This window comes from Hirsutella rhossiliensis (genome assembly GCF_020360975.1).
Source record: "Hirsutella rhossiliensis strain HR02 chromosome Unknown scaffold00008, whole genome shotgun sequence".
In the NCBI taxonomy this organism is placed as follows: Eukaryota; Fungi; Ascomycota; class Sordariomycetes; order Hypocreales; family Ophiocordycipitaceae; genus Hirsutella; species Hirsutella rhossiliensis.
In genome coordinates this window covers 137,938-156,274 of record NW_025408674.1, presented here as the reverse complement: position 1 = coordinate 156,274, position 18,337 = coordinate 137,938, and the positions used below count along the sequence as shown (strand labels likewise).

At 60.4% G+C, this 18,337-nt stretch overlaps 4 protein-coding genes across 4 annotated transcripts; 1 reads left to right on the top strand and 3 right to left on the bottom strand.

Annotated features, from left to right (window-relative positions):
• Nucleotides 1-201: 201 nt before the first annotated feature.
• Nucleotides 202-2,427, top strand: HRG_07260 (Methyltransferase type 11; the record flags this gene model as incomplete). The annotated part of the gene is made up of 2 exons (XM_044865731.1): nucleotides 202-1,447; nucleotides 1,511-2,427. The coding sequence occupies 2 exons, from the start codon at nucleotides 202-204 to the stop codon at nucleotides 2,425-2,427; spliced, it is 2,163 nt and encodes a 720-aa protein (XP_044718695.1).
• A 931-nt stretch (nucleotides 2,428-3,358) lies between these two features.
• Nucleotides 3,359-4,663, bottom strand: HRG_07259 (tRNA (Adenine-N(1)-)-methyltransferase; the record flags this gene model as incomplete). Its single annotated transcript, XM_044865730.1, has 2 exons — nucleotides 3,359-4,500; nucleotides 4,582-4,663. 2 exons carry the CDS (start codon nucleotides 4,661-4,663, stop codon nucleotides 3,359-3,361), a joined length of 1,224 nt encoding a protein of 407 aa, XP_044718694.1.
• Nucleotides 4,664-5,738: 1,075 nt separating this feature from the next.
• On the bottom strand, nucleotides 5,739-8,416 carry HRG_07258 (clr5 domain-containing protein; the record flags this gene model as incomplete). The annotated part of the gene is made up of 3 exons (XM_044865729.1): nucleotides 5,739-7,011; nucleotides 7,074-7,192; nucleotides 7,322-8,416. The coding sequence occupies 3 exons, from the start codon at nucleotides 8,414-8,416 to the stop codon at nucleotides 5,739-5,741; spliced, it is 2,487 nt and encodes an 828-aa protein (XP_044718693.1).
• A 6,077-nt stretch (nucleotides 8,417-14,493) lies between these two features.
• Nucleotides 14,494-16,623, bottom strand: HRG_07257 (kinase; the record flags this gene model as incomplete). Its single annotated transcript, XM_044865728.1, has 2 exons — nucleotides 14,494-15,053; nucleotides 15,141-16,623. The coding sequence occupies 2 exons, from the start codon at nucleotides 16,621-16,623 to the stop codon at nucleotides 14,494-14,496; spliced, it is 2,043 nt and encodes a 680-aa protein (XP_044718692.1).
• Nucleotides 16,624-18,337: the final 1,714 nt, after the last annotated feature.

Sequence of the window (18,337 nt, the reverse complement as noted above, 5' to 3'; positions counted from 1 at the left end):
TGGCCATCCCCGATATCCTCCGATGCGCGAGTTCCTCTCAACTCTGCGCATCTACGTGGAGGCAGCGGCATAGACGCCGTTATGGCAAAACCAACAATCGCCTTCCGTCGCTCGGTGCAGCGACTGAGGTTGTCTGCCGACAACCCCTTGAGGCTACCCCAGCCCATCATCACAGACACCCGGGCTTCAGCATCGCCGCCAATGACTAGCATAGACGCAAGCATCGCTTCTGAGGGTTCTCGCCTCCAGCTGCGTAAAGAGAGCTCGCGCGGATCCAACGACTCCTACCTGACAGCCAAGAACCCTCAAAAGAGAGCGCGCACCTCTCGCAAATGGAACCTGTTTGGTCGTTCCCATAGCCGGCCAAATACCAAGGGCGACGGTGAGGAGGTGCAAGCTACCGTCATTGCTGTCGAGAAGAAACGCGTGGCTTTTTACGCCATGATGGACTCTGCGGAACAGGCCGATGCTAAGCCTACGAGTTTCGTCGAGAACCTGCTCGAGCATCGTCCGTTGGAGATGCCACAACCTACCACAATGGCTAGGTCTCAGCCTCCATCTGCCGGCACGCATGACGCCTGGAACGAAGCAGTCCCCCTCACGAGCCGATCTCAGGTCCCGGGCCCCACGCCGAGCTCAGGCAAGCGTGGTAGGCTGCCTCAGGTCGGCCGGATACCGCACGTTGTTTCCCGTCGCCCCGACAATATTTCTCCGCAAACCTTCTCGCGTCCCTTCCGAAATAGCCTGCAGGCTTCTCCCAGAATCACCTTGGACGTCTACGACCCGGAGTCTATCGCGACGGGTCCCACCCCGCCGAAGCCCTCCACACCCGTGTTAGGTTGGACCACGGAAGAGCCTGCTGCCGACAGCGAGATCAACTCCTCTTCATATCGAGACTCCATCTCCAAGCTCTCTTCGGAGGTAACGCGGGGCGAGCGAGAGTTTCTTGCCTTTCCCTCTCGAAAGTCTTCGGTCAAAACAGTAGACACGAGCTCCAGCAGCTCCCGGGATATCTGTATCCTGGCCGATGCGACTGCCGTCATCCCCAAAGCTCATGACCCGCCAGACGAGGATGAGATTTGGGACGAGTACAACGATCTCCTCGACGAAGACAGTGGCAGGATGCTCTCAACACCCATGACTCTAGGAGTTGGACCGCTTCGGCTCAAACGTCACCACAGCAGGTCGATCAAGGCATCTTCCGTCCAGTCTGCCGTGGTTCCAGGAGACTGGCGCAAAGCGTCGACGCATTCAAAAGCGCCCACTCACTCGACCTCTGGTAGTGCCGACATGACGGAGAGGATTCGGAGGGCATTCCAGCCACATCCCAATCAGACAGCGGTTGTACGAGCGTCGGACGGAGAGTCGAGCCTCGACAAACAGAGACACGATGCTCTCCCGGCCAATGTGCATATTTCCGGGTCGAACAGAAACAGCTCGGCGTCGGGCAAGACTATTTTCACGGATTGTAGTGCAATTTCATCTGATGAAGAATCACCCCTGGCACAAGTCAACCTGCGAGTCGGGTCCATGACTGTAAGCAAATGGCTCTCTTTTGGGCACGTCTTGTTCAGCGACATTCGACACGAGCTAGATCTCGCCAAGGACCCCCCCAAGAAACATTCCATTTTGGTCATCGATGGCCTCGGCAACGACGATTGGTCGTTTTACGCCGCCGAGACATATCCAACGGCTTCTTTCTACAACCTGTCTCCGCGCGCGGCACTGCCAGCCGAAATGCGGAGTTCTCCGTCCAGTTTTCCTCTCAGCCCCCCCAATCACCACCAGGTACAGTACACATCTCACCTCGATAAGTTCCCCTTTGCAGCGCAAAGCTTCAACGGCCTGGTGTATCGCTTCCCCGTTGCCGCTCCGGAGTCGCACTACCGCAACATTATCAACGAAGCTCGCCGCGTCCTCCGACCTGGCGGCTACATCGAGCTCTCTGTGTTGGACGTTGACCTCAACAGCATGGGCAACCGAGGGAGGCGGACAGTCCGGTGCCTGAAGGAGCAAATCCACGACGAGGCTGCCGAGATCAACCTGGCCTCAACTGCGGACTTGATCCTGCGCCTGCTCGGCAAGGCCGGCTTCTCGAGCATCAGGGCTGCACGTGTCGGCGTCCCCGTGGCGAGCTCGATTACCCGCTCCAACGTTCACAAAACGGAGCGCAAGGATAAGTCAACATCGAGCTTGGCGGATATGATGCGGGACAAGAGCCCCATGGCGGACGAGAGCATCACCAAGCTCGTAGCAAGAGTTGGCCGCTGGTGGTACACGCGGTGCTACGAGAGTGCCACGGGCACCGAGACGGACAGGAGCATCTGGGCCAACAAGGCTCTACTTTCCGAGTGTGAGGAGCTGGGAACGAGTTTGAAGCTCATGGTGTGCTGCGCACGCGCGCCCAACCGAGTCCCCAGTTTCTAGGGTATACAATCCCCGATCCCGACATCCCGGCTCTCATATATAGAAAAGGTTGTTTTCCCTTAAGTCGCCTTCGGTGACGCGCCGGCTTCGGATTTCTTTTGAGCACCAAAGACATGAGGCGCGAGCCTGCGTTCGGAAACGTTGCCGGCAATGCTTGGACAGTCACTGACAAAATGACGAACTGAGCTGGGCGTGGACGAAGACACAAGCCACGCTCGTCAGTCTACTTTTTTACTTCAAGTTTATTATTACAGTTTCATCGCCAAGATGATGAGCTCGCGCTCCTCGAACGGTTTCCAAGTTGCATATTTGGTTCATGGAGGCAAGAAGCGACTGATATTAGCCGCCGGACGGCAGAAGACATGTTTAGGCGCCTTTTTTTCTCGATTTTTGCATTAGCTCGGATCACTGGAGCTTTCTTATTTCTGGTTCTTGGGACCGCTATTGAAGGTTGTCTCGCGTTGCTGTCCTTGCTGCATACTGGTGTTGAACAAAGAAGGCGGATAGCAAGCTGTGCGTGGATGACGGAGCATGAGTGATGATTGAATGGGCAAGGAAACGTGGCCGCAGCGTGTTTATGAGAGATACCCATATTCTTAATTCTGGATTTTAGGAAATAGACAGCAAGCATGATGATTAATGCGCAGTCGCCTGGAAGCAGACTTGCCAAGTCCATGCATCCATCACGTTGCTTCACTTGTACGTAAATGCCAGTCTTTCTTTAGGAAGCAGGTCGGAGCTTTGATGTATTATTTGTTGAGTGTTTGGGCGATTTCCTGTTTAGGCAAGTAGACGGGCGAGGCTTGTGGGGCCGGGGCGGGAGTTGCCGGTGCACCAGCCCCGCCGTTTCCGGTGCGTAATGTACAACCTACGGGCGACGAGATGTAGTCCATGTCACCGATTGATACATCTAGAACGCCAGCCTATATATTCAAGGCTCGGCTTCACTCAATCCTCCTTCGTTCCCCCCTTCATCGGCCATGGACGCAGCGGGTGTCCCTCCGACCGGCCACCGGCGGAACACGGCGACGAATCCGCCCCCGCCGATGCGATCGCCGACCTTGGGACGCAACACCTGCACCATTTTCTCCGATCCGGCCTGCTGGACTCTAGGAAAAGTCATCCGGACGTCCCATTGCCTGCCACCGGCAGAGTCGTTGAGGCCGTCGGTCGTTGTCGTAACGGGTAACTCGAGCACCTTCTCGAGCCGCAGGGGTTGGTTGGTTTGCCTGTTCCATGCCTCAAATTCGGCAATCTGGCTGATGGACGGCTGGAAGACGATGAGAAGGCCGTTGGGGTGCAGAGCCTGAACGACGCGCTCTGCGTTGTCCTGTGCCCCGGGGAGGTCCAGCACCGCGCGAGACAGGAACGGCTGGCCAGCGGAGTGGGCGAGGCGCTCCGATATGTAGGCGTCGATGGAGCCGGCGTGGAAGTCTATGGACGGGAGGTAGAGAGCACGGCGAAAGTCGCGCACGAGCCGGAAGGCGGCGTTGAGGTGCTTGAGTTTATTGTCGAGAGTGTGGAGAATGGCGCGGCGCGAGGCGGCGTAGGCGTCAAGAGCGACTTGATCGTCGGGAGAGAGGACGGGGCGAGCATGGCAGGCAAAGCGGTCGGATGCGACGCTGGCGATGCAGAGGGCATGACGGAGGGAGGAGGGCACGGGAGGATTGGCGGCATGAATGGCGCGGGCCAGGTGCAGGGTCAAGCTGCCCATGCCGGTACCGGCCTCGAAGATCTCGATGGGCGGTGCATGCTCGTCGTCGTCCTCGCCCGGGCGGCAAGGGTTCAGATCGAGCAGGGAGACGATGGTGTTTGCATCGTGGGGGTATATGGGGGTGGCGGGGCGCTCGCCTGGCTGGTTGACGACGTAGCTGGCGAGCGAGGGCTCGTGCAAAACGACCTTGTGGCCGCGGCTGTCTTGGACAACGTCGAGGAAGTTGCGGCCGATGAGGTCGGCGGCGGGGACGGAGGAGCCGTATGAGAGCTTGACGAGGGAGTCGGCTCGGATGGGCGCGGTGAGGTGCCACTTGGGGTGCTTGGCGCCTTGTTGGCGGAGGAGGAGGACGTCGTGCTCTGGAGGAGGCACGAGATGGGGAGGAAGAGCGGACTGGAGTCAGTCGAGGTGGTGCGAGAGAGAGAGAGGCTAAATGGTACCCTTGACGGTTCGGTTCGACGACAGTGATCGAAGGCCCCGGGCAGCGGCCAGCAGGCGGCTGGAGCTGGGCCGCCGGATCATGGTCGTGGTCGGGCTGGAGGCAAGTTGGCTCAATGGTCTTTTTCCTCGAGAGTGGGTGGTTGATTCCTTTTTTCGGGGGGGGACGTATCGGGAGATGTTCGGGTATTTCTTCCTCTTGCGCTGGGCTGGACTGTGTGTGTGAGCAGGTGCGCAATTCGTCCATAATGCTGTCTTTACTTGGCAACACATCATAACTGGGGCTTGACAAGCTGTCTGTCGTCGATTGCATACGGCTCTTGCACGGATCCTCGTTCCTTCTTTGCACTGTCGCTTTGGGCGGTCCCGGACTGCTTCGTAAAGGAACCCAGCATCGGCCAGGGAGCTTTCGCTTGCCTATCTCTTTTTCTTGTCTTTTTTTTTTCTATCCCTTTGATGTATATGTTTTTTGGTGAATAATTGTCTGCTGGGGTATCTGAATCGCCGCCTCGCGGGCCAAAGGCACAACAAGGAAGTTGCCCTGCCTGGCTGCTCCTTCTGTAGAACGCCGCGGGAGTCCTCAGGCAGCCACAGGCACTCGTCTGCCCCCTGCTGTGATTTTTGTCTTTTTGCTTCTGCCAGGCTCTTCTCCGTCTTTCGTCATCTTTCATCGTCAGGGTCGTGAAAACATCGCCGTTCCCTTGCCTCTCTTGCGCCCGGTATCTTGCTGCAGATAATCCCGTCCCGCTATTGTTACAAGCCCAACAACTCCCCTCAAATCGCCCCAAAACGCCGGCCCAATGGATTCGCAGCATGACCAACGTTCAATCAATGCTTGGGGAAAGCCCCAGCCATCGGTCCATAATTATGCACCCGTCAACGATGTGCCAGACTCCGGCCGCCGCATGGCATGGTTTGGACAAATATGGAACGCAGACGGCAAACAAGGGGGCCGCCTGGCGCTCACGTCCCTTTCCTGCCCTCGAAACCCTTTCCCACCTCCATCGTGGTCTGCCGGCCTCGATGTTGCGCGCTTCTTCCGCCACTGTCAGCTCGGCAAGACGCAGGCTGTCGCGACGCCCGTTCTGTGCTTTTCCAGGGGCCAACAACGCCCATGGCCCGAACCGACGACACGGCTTGACCCGTCAGGAGCTTCCGCTCAGATATATGCCCATTTAGCCGCCTGCATATGGTCGAGGGCCGCTGACCATGCTTCCTGAGAGTCGGGCGCATGCACCGTCGTGTGGAAGTCCTCCTCAAAGTAGGGGAGGACCTTGACTCCCACGTGCTCCTCCATAATGGCCACTCCCGAGTCGTATCGCCGCCGACACCGCTTCGTCCACGGGTCCACCTTGAGGAGGCTGTGGTAGCAGTACACGTTGGGCTTGGCGTCGCGTACCGAAAACACGACGCCCAGGCCCCTCACATGATTCCACAACTCCACGGCCGCCTGCTTGGTCGGCTCCGACTGCGGCCCCGCTGCGTACAGAAGCTGAAGGATCGAGTACCGCAAGCTGAGCACCTCGACGCTGTTGGCTCCGTGCCGCTGCTCCAGCTGCCGCTCCTGGTCCCGGAGCTCGTCAACGAGCTTGCCCAGCCGCTCCGGGTGGATGTGGTTGTAGAAGAGGGCCAGGTCGATCCACGCCCGCGCCACGTACGGGTGCCGCCGGCTGTATATGGCCTCGAGCTCCTCGGCAATGGTCGGGATGCTGCCCCAGAGCAGGTCCGACAGCGTCCCGGGCCCGTGCTTCTGCTGAACCTCGTACAGACAGGTGAAGATCTGCCGCAGGGGGTGCGACCGTTCCAAGTTGGTCGTCGAGTATGCCGCGAGGTATTTGCAGAGGGCCGTCATCATCCCCGGATCTCGCTGCACCATGCCCAGCAGCAGTTCATTGATGCCCACTGGGGACAGTTTCCTGAGATCAACCTCGAGCTGCTTAAACGCCCGCATGAGGAAATGTCCCCCTTGGTCAGCGTCTCGCGCCTCGAAGTAAAAGTTGGCCTCCATCAGCAAGTCGCTCGACCCGGCGCCCCAAACCATCGTCGTCGACCAACCAACCTGTGTGTCAGTTTCCACCTCGACTTGCCGACAGTGCAGGAAAGCCTTTCTCATGTTCCCAACGACAAGCTCCTGCGCTCGCACGAGGTCGGGCGATCGCAGATACTCCGGTGCAGGAGGGGGCGTCGGCGTCCGGCACTTGACGTGAGCTGGCAGGTCGGCCGGTAGCTCAAAGTCGATCAGGTCGTACTCGGTCACGCCTTTTCTCTTCAGATAGGTTCCCAGATTCACCACTCTCCCGTTGCGCACAAACTCGGAAACCTTGCCCTCGGCATCGCGCTGAAACTTCATGGAAAGGAGCCTCTTGACCTCATCCTCGGTGTTGTTCTTGACGAAGCCCCACTGGGAAAACCGCGTCTTGTACATCTTTGGCCTGCAGTTGACGATATTAGACTGAAGCGCCAGCAGCGGGGGGGTGCCTGGGTGGGAACTTACGTTGCCTGAAAGTTGTACTTTTCGGCCATGACGTTCATGACCTCCTTGAGTGGTCTCCGCTCATCCAGGTAAAGTGCTCGAATTGTCGACTTGAACTGCTCCCAGGCCTCGGCAGGCACCTGTTCCCGCGACGGGCGAGTCCCGGCGGCATGAGCACGGAGAGAGACCGACCCTTGCCTTTGGGCCTGCTTCTGCGAATGAGATGGGCACCAGCTCACACTTCTGGGAAAACAACAGGCACTACTCACCGGCAGGGCGGTAATCGATGGTGATAGCTGGCTTGCGTGGGGTGTCGCTGGTTCCTGCTTGATCTCGGGACTAAAAGGAGGAGGCACGGATGGCTGAGGGGCTCGCAGCCTTGGAGGCTTGGCTGGGGCTTTGCCTTTGACTTTGGCGCTAGGGTTGAACTCGAGGATGAACTGGTTTCCGGAAGCGTTGACGTTCGGTTTGGGCCTGTTGGGCACGGGGGGCTTGCCGTAATTGCCCGCGGGGAGAGCAGAGGACGTGGACTGCGGCGCCTCCGACTTGACGCTCACAGATCCCGGCGGGCGCCAGATTTCGAAGCCAGGAGTTCCCGATGTCGGCGGCGATGGCTGGGCCGGGGACACGACTGCCGATGGGCTGACCATGGGAGACGAGGCGCCCTGAGATAATGACAAGGAGGGTCCTGCCGAGCTTTGAACGCGGTTTCCGGAGACGAAATCGTCCAGGACCCCAAACTGCCCTGTTAGCTGGCCTGCTCCGGAATTGGAGCCTCGGGAAGCATCCTGAAGGCCAAAGGAGTTGGTGGCCACGGGGCTCGTCATGCGCGACTGCAAGCCAAAGACCCCCCAATGGGTTTCGCCCGGACTCTGGGCGGGAGTCACAATTCGGTTCGGGTTGAAGGACGACGCGAGGCCGGGGCCGTTTCCAAAGTATCCCAGGTTGTCGAATTGAGCCCGGGGAATGGATTGCTGCGTCTGGGCGCCATGAGCAGGTCTGGGGGGAAGGGGAGGCGCATAGCCCTTGTTCTCAAAGGGCACGAAGCCCTTGTTCTCGAAATGCGCCACCAGACGGCCGACGCCGCCTCCGGTTTGAACGGGGCTCAGGGAGTTCAGTTCGACGTCGTTTCCCCCGTGGCCGTCATGGTGATAGCCCGAGGGCACCTCTGATGAAGTGGGCGTCCAGTCCATGCCGGACGACGAGTTGAATGATTCAAGGGCTGCATGATGGGAGTGCGAAGGGTCGACCGATGACGACACGGCCTGGTTGAGGTCGAAGCGCGCCCAGGGCTGGGGAGAGAAGGCATAGGGGTCGCTGGCATAGGCCGAGGCATGAGGCCTGCTTGTGGGATGATTAAACATGGCGACGAGGCGCCGAGAAGCGAGGCCTCGTGGGCAGGCAGGCAGTTAGTCAGTTGGCGAGACTCGAGCGAGTCGAGAACCCCGGCCGGATGCTCATTCACCGACACAAGGACTCATCACTCGTGGCAGTGTCTGGATGGGTGTGTGGCCAGGAGTCGGGACGGAGACGATGGGACGGCCAGGCGGGCAAAAGTGCCCATAATCGCCGTTACGAATAGCCAAGTGATTGGTGTGCAACTAAAGGAAGGGGGAGAGAGCCAATGCAAAGGGAAAGGGGCAGACGTCGATAACGGTGCGGCCAGGATGGACTGCGAAGGTGTGCAAGGCCTCTCTCGATAAGGCAGGCTGGGCTGGGGAGGCAAAGAGAGTTGTTTCCTCGCTACCCGCGCACAACGGCTGTGGAGAGCAAAGCCACAGACGGTAGAGAGAGAGAGAGGGTGAGGGTGAGCAAAAGTTCCTCGCCTAAGTATCCTGGAAGGGAAAGCCAATAGCCTGGCCGGAGAGAACCTGGGAGGGGGGCGGTGGGCGGCTCTACGACAGTACAACTGCTGGCAGTTCACAGCTCCTGCAAGAAGCGCACAGCAAGCGCACCGAGGGACAAAAACCTTTCACGGACGGCAGAGTGGAGAGAATTGGGGGAGCCAGCCTGTGAGGGGAGGAGACTGGGGGGGGGGGATGTAACCTAATGCGGGCTGGGCTGCCATTGCGACCGATGCTGGCAAAGCAAGATGGTGAGGAGGAGCTGGAGTGCTGGACCGGCTCTGAAGAGCGAGAGAGAGAGAGAGAGAGAGAGAGAGAGAGTGTGTGTGTGTGTGTGAGTGAGAGGAGGGGGGGACGGCATGTGTGGGAATGCAACCATGGACCTGAAAGAGAAGGTGATATTTTGGAACCCGAGGCACCACACGCGAGGCCAAGAGACCAATCAGGACGGCATGACGGGCCCCCCCTGGCGGACCTGGGGCCGGGGACAGGCCCCGGGCATTCCACACAGCAACGGAGGGTCCTGAGAGGCTCGCTGGTGGGCGCCGGTAGCGATTCCAGAAGGATTCTTGCCGTCATGATTCGCCGGCGCGACGGAGCGAGAGATGCGGCCGGCGTGGCCGGGAGGCTTTGGGGCGTCACTGCCAAGCACCGATGAGAGGCACGGACAGGAGATGGCATCCATACAGAGCACTGATGACGATGCTAGCACGAGGGTCCAGACGAGGTGAGTCTTGTCGTGGATGACGTCCGGAGACGAAGCCCGAGAGCAGCCTGGATTGGGCAAAACGGCCCGCTGGCTGGAGCCACAATTGGCTCTGGTGCCTCGGGTAAAACCGCATCAGGCGACTTTTTCTCACTCCTTTGGCCCGCGCTACTCGGTGCGGTAATGTCAATACTAACTTTGGGGCAAGGTAGGATGAGCATCTCATGTTTTGATCCAAGAGGTCAAGGTTGCCAAGGCGAGCTGTCGCTCGGGCCGTTCCTCCTCTGGTGCCGAAGCTCTCACTCGCCCACATGCACATGACATGGCCAGCCAGTGTTCCAGAAGGGGCCACGGCCGAGGGCTGAAGCTGAAGCCTGCCGTAGGACGACGACGGCGAGACGAAGGGGGAGGGGAAGGGGGGAGGGCAAAGAAGAGGGGGGCATCAGCGAATCGCCAAGGCCTGATGACATGGGCGCCGACCGACGACGACGGAGACCCAGCACGTAGGTAGCAGGTATTAACACCGCCGCTGTACATGGGTAGATACAGTGCTGTCTTGCATGTGCCGGTATACATGCTCGGTATCTCCCTCTTTTCCATCCTTTCTATCTTTTTTAGCCTTTTTTCCCCTTGACCCTTCCGCTTGGCATGGGCGGAAGCGGAACGTGTCTTCCGAGGCAACGCTCGGCATCCCGACATTTTATGATGTGATTGCTGTTGCTGTTTTTTCTCCGGAGACGAGGAAGCGTTCGTCTATGCTGTCGGGGGTTTTTCTGCACAGACAAGGATACAGGCGTGGGTGTGTGGGTGTGTGGGTGTGTATGTGTGTGTAACTATGTGTGTGTATGTGTATGTGTCTGTGTGTGTGTGTGTCTATGTGTCTATGTGTGTGTGTATAAATAGGTATTATGTAAGTAGGTACTGTAGGTAGGCAGGGAGGGACGAGGGGAGCCGGGTCTGCATGGCTGTACGTAGGGATCCGCGATGCACGTTATTTGGCACACACAAAACAGCCCTGTGCGAAGTCATCTAGTGTGGCTCTTGCACGGCACGGCAACGGTAATTTGCAAGCTCGTCCAGTCATCAGCAAGTGCGTGTGCGACATGGAGGGGGATAGATTCGGGGTCCTGGGTGTGGAGAAGACAGTTGACAGTTGACGGCGGGCGAAGATGCTGCTCTGGGGCATCGCGCCCGCTGCCTGGCGGCACGCCCAGACAATACTGTACACTGTACATACGTCCGGGAGCGGCATGTCTGTACGGTACGGTACGGGACAGCAGAGGAAGAGAGTGTGTGTAGCATCGGAGAGCTGACTTGAGACCCCGTCTCGGCGGGGCTGGCTGTATGGCTGGGCTACGGAAAGGCGAGAGGGGAGGGCAGGGGGGAGGCAAGGAAACGTAAATAGACGGGGCTGGCCGAAGGCTCGCATGGGCGGACGGAGCAGCAGCGCACGGCGGGGGGGGGGCAATGCCGGTACTGAGCTGGGCTGAGCCGTGAGTGTTATGTATGTGTTGTAATTATGTGAGTATTTGTAAGTGTATGTGTACAGTATGTACGGATATGTATGTAAGACGTGGACGGCAGCTGGCTGGGTTGTGCCCTGGGTTGTGCCCTGGGTTGTGCCTGACGGCAAATGGCATGGCCAAGGCGAGCAGCGGACGGTGCTGTAGGTAATAAACCTTATACGCGGCTGCGGACATGGCAGTGATGGAGGGTGTGGTGGAAGGTGTCCTCCCCTCGGATGGATGCCTCGTGGCGGGAGCACCGGGCGAGGCGAGGCACGGCGGCCCGTCGGCACGTGATGTCGAGGCGGCGGCCGTTGTTGCTCACCAGCCACGACCTGATACTTCCATCTCTTTCTCCTTCTCTCCTTTTCTATTCCTGCCCTCGGTTTCTGTCCATCAGTCTTGTCGCCCATCTCTCTTCCCTCTACGCGCCCCCTCTTCGATAACACCGTTCCGCCCCTTGTCCCCCGCCCGTCCATCCCCCCGTCCATCCCCCCGTCCATACCCAAACCAAAACATGAATCCCCCCACGTGGATCGTTATGAGCTAATCTAATCCCCGTGTCCTCGCTGTCCGAGGCCTCCGGTCCCGACGAGAGGCCGAGGCGCGCGGGGCGGGGGCAGGAGAGCGGCTCTTGTCTCCCTCTGGGCCCGCTGCGAGGTGCTCGTCCTCGGACATATAGGCCGTTTCCCCCGCGCCCGGCGGGGGGGGGCCAAGGGGCCGACGACGCAACGAGAGAAATGGTCGCCTGGAAGCCATCATCGCCGGGGCGGCTCGTCGCGGCTCGTCGCGTGGGGAACCCAGCCTCGCAGAGTATGCCGCCAAAAAGAGCCGACGAGGATGATTCGATCCGTCCGGCGCGGGGTCCTTGCATCCTTCCCCTCTCCCCCACTGATGAAAACGAAATGTCCGGACGAGGAAGCTCGGGCGTGGGGGGAGGGGCATGAGGACGAGAGAGAGGCATCAACCTGGGCAGAGCGGCCAAGAGGCGGATTCGGACTGGGACGTGATATCGCGCCAGCCTGGGGCCCATCTGGCGTGGGCGTGTACCCGTCACGAAATATGCCAGGCCGTGGGTGGTGCGCGCGGAGGGGGCCGAGATCCAGACCGGGGCCGTGTCATCGATCCAACCTCTGGGCGCCGCGCCGATGTGTCTTGCAGGCCTGGCCTGGTGCCCCGGAGGGGGGGGGGAGGGATGCCGATAACATCGAGCGTCTCTATACGTGGTATATTCATTCATATATATGTGCGTGCGTGTGTTTACTGCACAGGTATATCGTAGACATCTCTATACCCGGATCCATCGCCCTGCCTCGTCTTCTCCCTCAAAGCAAGCAGAGGCAGCAACCGTCGCGCAGAGGTCGGAAGCAACATGGGGCTCGATGGATCCCAGGACCGCGCTTCCGCTTCCGCTTCCGCTGGTCCGCGGGCAGCGCTTGGAGAGGGATGAGAGCGTGGGAGCCAGCAGCGTCACGGTAACGTCCAGCGTCCTTGGCCCAGTGGCCAGGCAGAAGGGGGGAGGGAGGGAAGGTGCTCGTTCAAGTCGAGGCCGACGAAGGGTGGTGGGATCACAGCCCACGACAAGGACAGCTGGTTATTTCCTAGGCCTTGGTTTTTAGTGCCGCGACGCCCAGGCCCAGGCCCTCCCGGACCTCATCCAAAGAATCGAAGAAGCGAGAAAAGAAAGGAGAAAACGAAATAGACATCTCGATTGGGTTCCAGCAGCGCCGAAAGCGGGGGCCTCTTCATCGACGCCAGGCCGGGGCCGCCCTTGCTGAAGAAGACGCGAGCTCGGCCCCGGCGCGACGTGATTGGCCCGCCGGCCTCGTCTCGATATCTCCAGGCAATCTTGCGTTATCGAGCTAAAAAGGAGCAGACAGAGAAGAGTCCTCTCATCTCCAGCCGCGCCCCCGTCCAAGTCGTCGGCGTCCCGCAGGGGCCGACAATAGCCGCGCGACGGGTGTGCTGTAGGGAGCAGGCATGGCCTAGCGTGCGGGACGACGCCTGTTCGAGCTGCTTCTGGTTTCGTTGCGGCGGGCCGGCCGTCGTGGGTGATGGCGGGCGGTTGTTGGTCGTGGCCATGATGACGGAGCAGAGACGCATTTGCTCTACCTACTGGAGCGGGGGAGGAAGGGAGGAAGTGGGACCATGTCCTGGAGGCTTCTGCGTCCAGGTCATGGTCCCCCCCAAGCATGCACATGCACAACATGCGTAGCGATGTTGCATCGCAAAGAGGGCTGCAGCCTGTTGACTCGGGCATCGCGCGTCACCATGATGAGGGCCCTCGACGCTGCTGCTCCCCACGGGGATGCTCCAGACTCCTCCCCCTGATGTCTCTTCATCCTCGTGCCCTGGTCTGTATAACCCATACACATGTCCCCACGCCCAGCAAGCACTCCGACCGGCCGTCCCGAGCGTCCTGCTACATCCCAGCGCCCCCGAGACGGGACGAAACCTGGAGCTGATTCCTATCCAACTCCTTCGCTGACCGGCTCACCCGTGCTCTCTTCGTCTCCTCCGAAAGAGGCGGCTCAGATTCCTCGCCCTCCGCTGCTTGGGCCCCCTCCGCCGGCCCAACGCCAGCGGACGGACCAACAGAGAGTCGCATCGCGTCCGTGTCTCGCGCCGGCCCGCCACCCCAAGTGAGGGGAGGAGGGGGCCATGTTCCCTGCCGCCAAAGCGCCCGAGCCCTCGGTCAGGCCTCGTAGGCACCTCGCGCAGAAAACTCCGGACGTCGTCTCAGGGCGTTGGCTCTGCGAGTACTGCTGTCACCTGCCAGTGTCCAGAGCACGTCTATCTCTTGCATGGTAGGGGAAAGAAAGGCTTTCGCTGTTTCATGTACGCCGCAAAACTCCACACTTTAACCGGGAACAAGACTGCACAATCTAGCAATGTATTGCTTCCCGCTGCGCCAGCCTCGGCTCAATCATTCTTGCGTAAAACGAGTCGAATCAGGCCGAACCAGGTCCTCTGTCAAGAGTTCCTATCCATCACTGCTCCCAGCTCCCTTTTCCTATCCTGTCCTGTCCTGCGCGACCGTCCATCCGCCTGTCCGAGTACGTCGTGATCCAGTCAAGCTCCTTGCGACAAGCGCCCAAGGGGAAGAAACGAAAGAAAGGGGTGCTTGGAGGAACAGGGGCGCGAGATGAAGCGGTTGTTAAAGGTATAAGCATATGTAGATGAGAACGCCGTCGCGTCATGCCAGAAGAGACGAGCGGGAGAAAGAATGGCCGTCTGCTTTAGGCGGGGGAGAATAGAGAAAATACTTGAGAGAACTGGTCCCATGAAAGAGAATGCATGCGTTGCACAAATGTCAAACCTGGCCTTGCCTGTTGAACGAGTGCGTTGGGGCCGAGAGAACAGAGGGAGAGGCACATGTGCCGCCTCTACACTTCCTCGGCCTCGTCCTCTTCCCAGAATTGAAGTCCGCCGTCGACCTGGACGGCGTCTCGCACCCACGGCTGCGCAGTCACCTTTTCAACGCTCCAGCGGCTCCGCGCCCGCTTGAGGAGCCCCTCGGTGATTTCCATGGCGCCGGCGAGGCCCCGCTCCTCAAACTTGGCCAAATTGCCCTCGTGGTCGCCATCCTCCCCGGCATATTCGATCCAGCGCCACTCGACCCTCGCGATCCGATGGCTCGTGCGACTGCGCATGCGATGGGCGTCGCTCATGCCCGGGTGGGGGTCAAACGGCAGCCGGGCCTCGAGGAGGGCGTAGAGCAGGACGCCCAGAGACCAGGCATCAATGGCCCGGCCGTCGTACGGTTGGCCCATGATGACTTCGGGGGCTGCGTAGTCGTCCGACCCACATCGAGTCTCGAGCTTCTCGTCGTCTGCGACGCGGCGGGAGAGGCCGAGGTCCGTCAAGGTGACGACCGACTGCGGCAAGGTAGCCCAGTCCATTGTCGGGTCTGCCAGCTCGGCCGGGCTCAGGTTGACGAGGACATCTAAAGAACAAGCCGGTCAGCCTCGAGTTTCTCCGGGTGCAAGGGGCTCAATCAGAGTCGCCCGGGGGAGGGGGAGAGAGCGCTTACTCTCAAGCTTGATGTCTCGATGCACGATCCTCCTCTCGTGCAGATAGTGCACCGCGCCGACCAGCTCGGCAAACATCCTCCTCAACAGCGACGAAGTCAGAACCGCCCGGTGCGCCGTCGCCACCTCGAAGAGATCGCCGCCGGGGGAATAGTTGAGTACGAGAATGGCCCTCGTGGGCTCTATGCTCCAGGCCTTGAGGTTGACCAGCGACGGGTGGTTTATACTTTGCAAGATCTCGAGCTCGCGCTTCAGGCTCATCTCGACGCGCTCTTCGGACGCGCCGCCCCGCGGGCCGTGCTCGCACACCTTGACGGCCACGAGCTTCCTGCGAGCCACGCTGCACTCCGTTACGGGCGTCGTTGGTGTGGCTGCACTGGGCTCGCCGGAATCGCCATCGGGAACCGCCTGGCTAGTTGCCAAGATGACCCGGCTAAAGGTGCCCTGGCCGAGAAAGCCAATGGACCTCCAACGCCGCATCTTACGGTCGCTGCGGGCGCGGGCCTCAAAGTATTCATAGCCTTGATCCTTGAGCTTGCTGCCGTCGCTCGAGTCTCTCGACGACTCGCTCGGGGGAGGAGTGGGAGGCTGTGTGACGGTCGGGGTCAAGCCTCGAGACTCGGCATAGTTGAGCTCCCTTCGCATTTGCGACTCTTGGTCTCTGGCGCCAATCTCGGCGTGGGAGCCAGAGACGATCACCGGCCTCTTGGGCCCACTTACGGGATTCGGAATGTATTCGCTGATGCTGCGGTTCTTGGGCTGGTGTGCATGCTGCGGCTGCGGCTGTTCGGGATGCGGGGCCGTGTTGGCCGCGTCCATTGCCGCGTACATCTTGCGCTTGGGCGCGTTTGCGGCAGCCGACTCGACCGACTCGCCATTGTTCGTGACGAGGACCGAGACCTGGCCCATGCAGGCCAACCGAGCACGAACCAGAGGTGGCGACCCGGAGCCGATGCTTAGTCTCCTCCACGGGCCGGGGGAATCGCTGGAGAGGAGGGGGCTCGGAAGAGGCGTCATATCGCCCATGGCGGCGATGACGGGGCTCGGGATGGCGCTACTACTTCCGCCCGCGGATCCAAAGCCGTGTGCGACGGAAGACCTAAGGCTCGGGGTCCTGGACAGGGGCTGCAGGCTGTTATGGGAGGCCTTGTGAGTCACGGCTCGAGGCGTGGAGAGGTTGGCGTTGGCGCTCAGCGAGCCGCGGCGGGCAAGGCCGGCGGTGGCGAGCGCGGGAACCGAGATCTCGGTGGAAATACGCAGCGGTGTTGAAGGGCTTTGTAGAGTCTTGTCGTCTGCGGCCGGCAGCGAGGCCGAGGAGGCGGCGTCATCTTCAGAACATGTCCGGGCCAGAGGGGGTGCTTGGACTGGGGTGTCGGTATCGGAGCGGACCAGGGGAGCCGTGTTCTGGACGGCGGCGTCGGAGTCATGGGTAATGGTGACGAAGGGCTCGTGGGAAGTCGTCGGCGGGGACGGGTCGTCGTCCATGGTTGGTGGCAGGCAGGCTGTGGAGGATGCGGTGCGTGTGCCCAGAGTGCGTGTGCCCAGCGTGCGCGTGCCCAGGCGCCGAGGAAAACAAGGGGCTCGAGGCCGTAGGTTTCTTGGACCGGGACCTGGGCAGAGCGTACAGGTGGACGAGACGGGGGAGGAGAGGCTCCTCTATAACGAGGACATGGGGGCGGTGTTGTGTGCCGTGGCGATGGCGGCGGCGGTGGGCGGCGGCGGTGGGCGACGGCGATGGGCGATGGCGCGATGCAGGGCAGCGAAAGGGGGCACGAGGCGATGGGGAAGGGAGTCGAGGGGATTTGGTGGCGCGTGGTATGGTGTCGCGATGCGGTGCGAGGCGATGCGATGCGACGTCGTCGCTGCTGTCGTCTGTCGATGAGGTCAAGGTGAAGAAAAGAAGGGAGGGCGAAATGAGTTTGAAGTCGACGACGAGGAGCGGGAGTAGTCAGCCGCCATTGGCTGTCGGGAGTGGCCCGTAGTGCCCGTACCTGTACCAGAGGTAAGAGGTACTCGCATCGACAAGCTCCCCGGCGGCCGTGTCCAGCGTCCAGCGGGTAGTTCTGCGGTACCTGGGTGCGCCAACGTGGGAGTCTGGAGGGCGCCATCTGTGACCTACAGCGCTAGCTCAGCGCCGTCGCTGTCCGTCGGTTGTCAAGGTTCGGCCATTACGTCGCCCGGCTGGCCACTTTGCTCCTGCGCAGCTGGCTCTGTGTCCCTCTGCAGCCGTCTGCCAGCCGTTGAATATTTACCCCGGCATCTTGGCCTGCGGAATGCAAGGCCTACGGGCATGGACCTCTTGTCTGCTCTGCGCTGCACTGGCGGGCCAATGGCAGTGGTGCTTGGGCCCGGGGTGGAGGCGGGGGCCTGCGGAGCTAACAGGGGCCAGGAGTTTAATTGACGTGGCCACCAACAGGAATGCAAATCACGGCAGTCGAGTCCCATGCCCGCTGTACTGTGTGTCTAATACCTAGGGCAGTTGTAAATCAATACACGAGAGTAGCTTTGCGGCGTCAATATTAATAATAGGGGCTCGTCAGATCGGTCTGCCTTGTCACTCTACTCTACAGGCGCCAGCGCCAGGGGCTCTATCCAGTATCCCAGGCCGCTGGAGAGGCGGGTCGGACCAGGCAGGATGACCCGTCTCTTGGGGGCCGAGGGCAATGCGTGGAGGCGGCGTTGGGCCGTCCTCATTTCGACAAAGGGCATCTGCCATAGAGACCACGTGGGCCTGGACAAACGCATGACAAGCCCCGGTTGATGATGATACACAAGCTCATAACAAGCAAATTGATTCGGAAACTGAAGATCGTGATAACAACGCTGTGGAGCCCCGGAAATGAGACAGCGGCAGCCATCACTCCGGTACAGAGTACGACGAATTCAGTCTCCAACACATCCCGCTCATGGAGCAAGTCCCTTTGCCCCGTCGAGGCCCAGCTGCAGCTGCCTACTACGCATGCGGAGCGGGTGGCCGAGCAGACACGGACAGCTGCAGGTACGCGTCTCTTCCCCGGCCCTCGCCCCACAGTTGTTCGGCGGGGCCCGTCATCCCGGTCCGTCATCCCGGTCCGTCACCGACCTTCTGTGCCTTTGACCGGGGATGCAGACCGTAATTGGTGCCTCATACGAAATATCAACAAGCCTGCTGCGGCACAGGCATCGCGCAAGAAGCAAGAAGCAAGACTTTGGCCCCTAC